Genomic DNA, 6662 nt, shown 5'->3' with positions numbered 1-6662 from the left:
AAGGTTAGTTCCACCATTCTGGCATTTTTAATTACTGTGTGTCTTGCAGATAAATCTTGGGTAATGACCAGTTGGTCTCAAATAAACCTTATCTAGAGATATATTTCTTGATATATTTTAAAAAGCACAGCGAGAATTTCCCAATTTGCAAAACAGTCCTAAGAACTGTAGCAACAATGAGCTTGATATGAAAGAGGCTTAATTAGGAAAAGGAAAAGACATTTTTAGGTCTAGTTTCTTAATCCATTTCATTGATTCTAAATGTTCACCAATAACATATGAGCTGTGCTACTTAAGTAAAAATGATGAGTAAAAGAAGCTATGCTAGTTACTTTTCTGGCTGCAGAGTCCAATACCCTATAAAAGCTCCTTAAGGATGTGAGGGGGTATTTCTTCTGGGAATGGTTTGGGAGGGCTCACAGGAAGATAGGACAGCAGGAATACAGCAGCTAGCCACATGTCAGCAGTCAGAAAACAGAGCAAGGTGAATGCTGGTGCTCATACCACTTTTTCCTCTTTGTTCAGTCTGGGGCCCCAGCCCATGGGATGGAGCTGATTGCATTTAAGGAGGGTCTTTCCAGCTCAGTTAGACTTTCTGGAAATGGCCTCATAGATACACCTTGAAGTGTGTTTCCATGGTGATGCTAAATCCAGTCAAGTTGACAATGAAGATAAATCATCAGAGCAACAATCTTTCCTAATTGAATTCTAATGTAATTGTAGGAGTAAATGCAAAGACTATAGAAATTCTAGGATGCCTTAAAATAATTAAAATACTAATTCCTAAAATCCAGAATTTGGACTTTAATTCAGCAATGCCATTACTTTAGTACAGCATTACCGAGGCTTTAGTGTTAATACTTCAAAAGGAATTAATATTGCTCAACATATTAAATAATCAGGAAAGCTGGTTTGGATTCACAGTAGTCATTCGTCGTGCGTCATGCCGTCTCCACACTGATCTCCTTTTATGTAAATGCGTCTTTGTAGGAACACTTCTCACTGGCTATTAGCTCAGACTGATGCGATGTGAGACTATACAGCCTCCTCCTTGGTCTCCTCTCTTTAATTCTATAGTTAGTTTCAACCTGTCTGAAGATGCTGCCTGTAACTTGCTATATTTGTATTGGCCATTTAAATGCCCAAGATCTAAAGTGTTGAACTCTGTCATCTCCTTACACCCCTTGCCAAATGTTCCTTCCCTTACTATCAGTTACCTTTTCAATTAGTTACTTTTAATCATTGCTGTTTCAGTAACATTCAGTTACTGCCCCCCCCAAATTCTAAGAACTCATGTGATCTTATTATTTATGCATGAAGAACTTAAGCTAAACCTAAGAGAATTATATTCCTCTTTTAGTGGATATTTCTTCAGATAACTTTTTACATTCGTCATTATAGTTTTAAAAATCAAGCTTCTTTGAATGTTATCATCATGGTATTGCATAGATTCTAGTCATATGTCTGTGTACATAGTCACTGTGTCATGAAAGGAGTATGACACATTTACCTTTCATTCTTAAGTGTAGTTCTAAGAGACACACCTTTCCTTATCCAGGGAAAAAGATGCTTGTAAAAAGAGTCTCGAATATTTAGTGTCCATTGAAGTAGTCAACACACATTTTTCAGTGCAAGTTTTTACCAAATCACAGAAACTCAGCTACACTAGTGACTGTATTCATCAAAATTTAGAATTATAAAAAGGCACAGAGCTGAAATTAATAATAATATTTTCACATTAGGCCAGGTAGACTAAATTTCTTCAAGGAGTAGACCCCAAATGTCATAGTTCATGTATCAGCTCAGTATGGCAACAGAGAGTAGGGGGAAAGCTCTCTGCACCAGAGCCAGCATGACATGGAAAGTGCCCTGAACATGGCTTCACAACCTCATGTGCTTCAAGTCTAGAGAGTGGGCACTGGCGTGCAAGCACTGGGATGTGGGCACAACCACGCAGGTATAGGCATGCAGGCACTGGAACACTGGCACAATCACATGGGACCCAGCAAGCAGGCATTAGCATGCAGGAGGTTTGATGAGTCAGGATAAGAGGTACAAGGCGTCACTTCTGCTCCTACGCCTGGTGGACTCATGGCCCTGAGGTATCTCCTGCACTGGCGGATGGGAAATGTGTTCTAAGTTATGTCACAGAAGGAAGCAATGGAATTTTGGATCCTCAATTTTGCTTGAAAATTTAAGTGAATTTAAACTACTGTGACTGGTCTTATGGTCAATGACTTCCTATAAATGTTGCATCCTCTCACTGGTTATTAGGACAATTTTTTTCTTAAAGTTCATTTAGCAGCCTAAATTTCAGACAAACTTTGCTGCTAACGATTTTAGAACAGTTTCAGAGAGTCACAGAAGGAGACCTATGAACTGGAAAGCCCAAGGGAGGTTCTCAGAGAGCCTGTGTTTCCCCTGCACATTGAGACATGCTGTCACATTTCAGTGGACTCATATGGAGGGACACACACACACACACACACACACACACACACACACACACACCACCTGTTACCCACCTATAGCTAAGAGTTCTCAATTGAGAATGTGCAGATAAATGGATTACTTATTCACTTACAGTAAAGTGCTAATAATTTCTTGCCTGTTTCAAATTTATATTGCTGGAACTGCCCTGTAATATTCCTGAGTGAAAGGAAAGACAATTAGGGAGACTATTTACTGTCCCTAAGGGAAGGAAGACCACATTGTGTCCAGTGATACCGATGACAGGAAATAGAAGTTCATGAGGCAGCTCAGGGAAAAAGAAAAATTACCCAGAAAAGAGACCAGTTACTTTCTTAGCTAAAAGCTGGAAATGTCCTTGAGCCTACAGACAGCCTCATCTTTGCCAGAAATATCAGAAATGCCTAAGCCCAAAATCCCCCTAGTCCCACCATGGTCAGAAGCTGGAGGTGCCAGGAAGGGAGGATTTGGTTTTCCATTATAGCTCTTCTATGAAAGGGTACCTCTTTCCTGGAAACCACACTGAGTTCTGATGAAGACTGTGAGGAATCTCCAAACCCAGAGTGGAAACGGGCCTGACTGGCTCATCTCCCTCTCCCCTACTTCATTCACTAATGCCTTATTAACTCCCTAGCAATAAGACTCAATGGATCCACACTTTCAGGAGCCCTCCCTGCTACACAGGTGCTCTGCCTTCTTTCTTTCTCTTAGTCTCTATAATAAAAAACTCTTTATAAAACTCAGCCTCTGTGGTCTCTGAATTTCATTCTTCCAGTTCTCAAGACAAGAACCTGAAAGCTTTTGGCTTGAGATAATTTTAGGTGACCCTAGCCTCTTAAGCTAAGCACAGCAGAGCGGAGAGGGCTGCCTGGCACTCAAAGACACACCAATATCCTACATCAATGAGATATCTGCCTCTCTTCTTTGCTGAGGTTCAATACTGTTTTGTATTTTCTCCCACTTATTTCATCTCACAGTGTGAAAGATTACTTTCACTGTCTACGCAAATTATCCAGGTTACTGTCTAGTAGCATACAAGGGCATGTTCCACAAAATAATAATAGCTACATGTAATATAGACTTCTCATTGCTTAAATAGCTTAATCCGTGGGCACAGATGATCTTAAAAAGGACATTTTTAGCTAAATTTTTTCTCTCTTTACTATTAGTATTGTGCAGTCTCTATCACCTGTAGCTTGGTTTTCATATTGTAATGCTTTTCATTATTACCAAATTATTGATATGTCTCTTTAACTGTCAATGTTGAATAATGGAATGTTGTAAATATAAAGTAAAAATATGTTTTTCATTAGCTAAAACTGAAAATTGACACTGGTCATATTTTCTATAATAAATTTCACCTATAAGCTGGTCATGCATGAATTTTAAAAGTAATAATGCTAAACCTTAAAAACAGGAAAATGATCCTCACTTTCTGATAAGGCATTATCAACATTTCTTAGCAAGCTTATGGGAATATGATGACGTACTGAAGTAGTATGAAATATCAATATTTTGGAACAAGAATTATACAAATAATTATATATTTGAATGAACAACATATAATTATACAACAAGTATATATCCAATTATATTTCCTATGACCCAAGCATCTTTGAAGAAGCATGTTAGTAGAACAAAGAATAATCATCAAATCCAATTCACACTTTGCAACACCTCCTTAGTACTTAATAAAAAATATATTCATTTGAAACTAAATCTTTAAACATTATTCCTAAAGCTACAATATAATTTCTTACAAAGCATCCTCACCTGTTACATGCTCTTTACATGAATCGTAAGACCACGTGTTGGAATATGTGTAATATAAACAGATACGATGGAAACTTTACAAAAAAATTTTTACAAAAACTGCACCTGCTACTCACACAAATACACAGAGAGACATGCACACAAAGGCCCCCACACACAGACACACAGACACACAGACACACACATACACACCACCCACATATGGACTCTTAGAACTTGCTAAGCTTATTTTGGGCTGTGCCAAATATCTAAAGTATATCAGTCAAGATTGATATCCATATATTGATTGCTTTTCCATTAATATTCATTAATTTTTCCATATTTCTAACAATCTAAAAGCTTCAAAATTTTCTTACCTCTAACATATTGTGACTATAATATGAATTGCTTTTGCTATTTTACAGGTTTTTGGATGATTTCTTCTGAGCACAGTTGACTCAAAACAGTAGTAAGCACAAATCAGCAGAAAATGATTAAGAAATATTAAGCTGCAGTAGAGGAGATTGTAGAGAAATATTTATTAGATATATAGTAAAAATTCTAAAATTTATTTAGAACAGATAAAATTTGAGAGAAATTCTGTTAAATTATGAAGCATTATTAACTTTTTCTTTTGAATTTTTTTCTAGCTTTTGACAGTGCTATCTTCAACTTTATTTCACATGTCTGTAGTTAAGCATACTGCTCTCAGATACAGATGTGCCCGCAGCACTTTGCTTATAATTTTCCATCTTTAATTGATCTGGGGCTTTTATAACACAGAATGACTTCTGTTCCTTTAGAGTTTCTCCAGTAGTGTGCTTCGGTCTTCAAGATTAACATTAATGGCTCCTCTGTTTTCTCTTCTAGGTCGTAGAGACCAACTTGGTTGCTTTTGACTGTCACTGGATTATTATAAATGAGGTAAAGTCAACTCCTATTGTCAACCGTCACTTTTTCATATGTAGAGCTGCAGTGTTTTCTATGGCCCTGATTTCAAAAAGGAAACAGAACATGCAGTGAACTTTCAGCTTATTGCATGAATGTGCTTAAATAAAAATAGAATCAAAATTGTAAGAAATGACAAAAAGTTTTTGTTTGAATTAAATAAATGGAGAAAGTCTTTCCCCACTGAGTGTCTTTTAGCTTTTCCTGTTGGCATGTGCTTTCTGCTTCAGAGAGATCTTCTTTATGAAAAGTTCAGTTCTTCTTTGTAAGCAACATGAATTCCTCCCAGTGGAGAGCTTGTATTCCATTTGTATTTTAATGTCATTTCTAAAACTTTTATATCTGTCTCCGCACCCGAGGATTAAATATTTCAGAATATGAATATGAATCAACGAAGAACAGAGTTTTAAAATATTTTACAAAGAAATACAAATGTTTTAAAAATCCATAGACTTGTCAAATTCCTTTCGAGTGTTCCTTTTCTTATTTGCAAAGGTGATACATTAAGATTAAAGGTATGTAACAATCCAAGATCCACGGGGAAGAGATTGTTCCCTTAGTACTTGCCAGTCCAGATTAGCAAAGACCAGGACACATAATGTGACTGTACCCAGCAATATGATTTGTCCTCAGCAAGATATGGTGTTCAGTCCTGCCCATTATATATAAATAAATACAATGTATTATTTATGTATTGATACTGTTGATGGGATTATAGGATGATGAGATTGGTTTCAGGGACAAAATAGCATTTTGAATAAAAATTTCAGCTTTACAGTCAGAAAATAACAAGTACAATAGATTCCATCATGGCTCTGGGACTTGTGATCTGTTAGATGGACAAATGAATATTGTACATTAAGTACAATGCGTCTACGGGCTTCCCTCCCCCTCCCCTTAAAATAACCCCATTATTATCCATATCTCCCTTGCTAACACCAGTTTCCTACTGTTCTTCTGTTTCCTACTGTTCTTCTCTTTCAGAGTCTTTCTTTTCCTTCACATATCTGGTTCCTTTTCATTATCCTGGTTCCTGTAGTTACATCTGAATACATACTCACTATGAGGATTTGGTGCTAGGATCCACATATGAGGGAGAACACATGTCATTCGTTTTCTCAGTCTGTGTTACTTCACTTAGTATAACAGTTTCCAATTCCATCCATTTACCTGCAAATTTCATGATTTCATCTTCGTTTACTGCTGAGTAAAACTCCATCGTGTAAATGAACCACATTTTCATTATCCACTCGTCAATTAAGGGACACTTAGGTTGCTTCCATCTCTTAGCTATTTTGAAAAGAGCAGCACCAAGCATGGATGTACAAGTGCCTCGGCAATAGGATGAGTTCTTTGGGTATATGCCAAGGAGTGATATAACTGGGTCAAATGGTAGGTTCATTTGTAGTTTTTTAAGAGTTCGCCACACTGCTTTCCATAGGGGCTGAACAAGTTTGCAGCCCCACCAGCAGTGGATGAGTGTTCCACTTTCC

At 37.1% G+C, this 6662-nt stretch overlaps 1 protein-coding gene across 2 annotated transcripts in view; it reads left to right on the top strand.

The window, feature by feature from the left end:
- Positions 1 to 6662, top strand: part of Grid2 (glutamate ionotropic receptor delta type subunit 2) — a 1595433-nt gene that overhangs the window by 924560 nt on the left and 664211 nt on the right. For both annotated transcript variants that reach the window (XM_008844624.2, XM_008844623.2), the window contains exon 5: positions 5092 to 5145. In XM_008844624.2, coding sequence (XP_008842846.1) covers positions 5092 to 5145 — 54 coding nt within the window. The remainder of the gene's footprint in view (positions 1 to 5091; positions 5146 to 6662) is intronic.

The sequence above is a fragment of the Nannospalax galili genome, unplaced genomic scaffold (genome assembly GCF_000622305.1).
Source record: "Nannospalax galili isolate Female #2095 unplaced genomic scaffold, S.galili_v1.0 scaffold441, whole genome shotgun sequence".
NCBI classification, from domain to species: Eukaryota; Metazoa; Chordata; class Mammalia; order Rodentia; family Spalacidae; genus Nannospalax; species Nannospalax galili.
The sequence above is the reverse complement of the archived record's forward strand: the minus strand, read 5'-3'. Positions and strand labels throughout refer to the sequence as shown.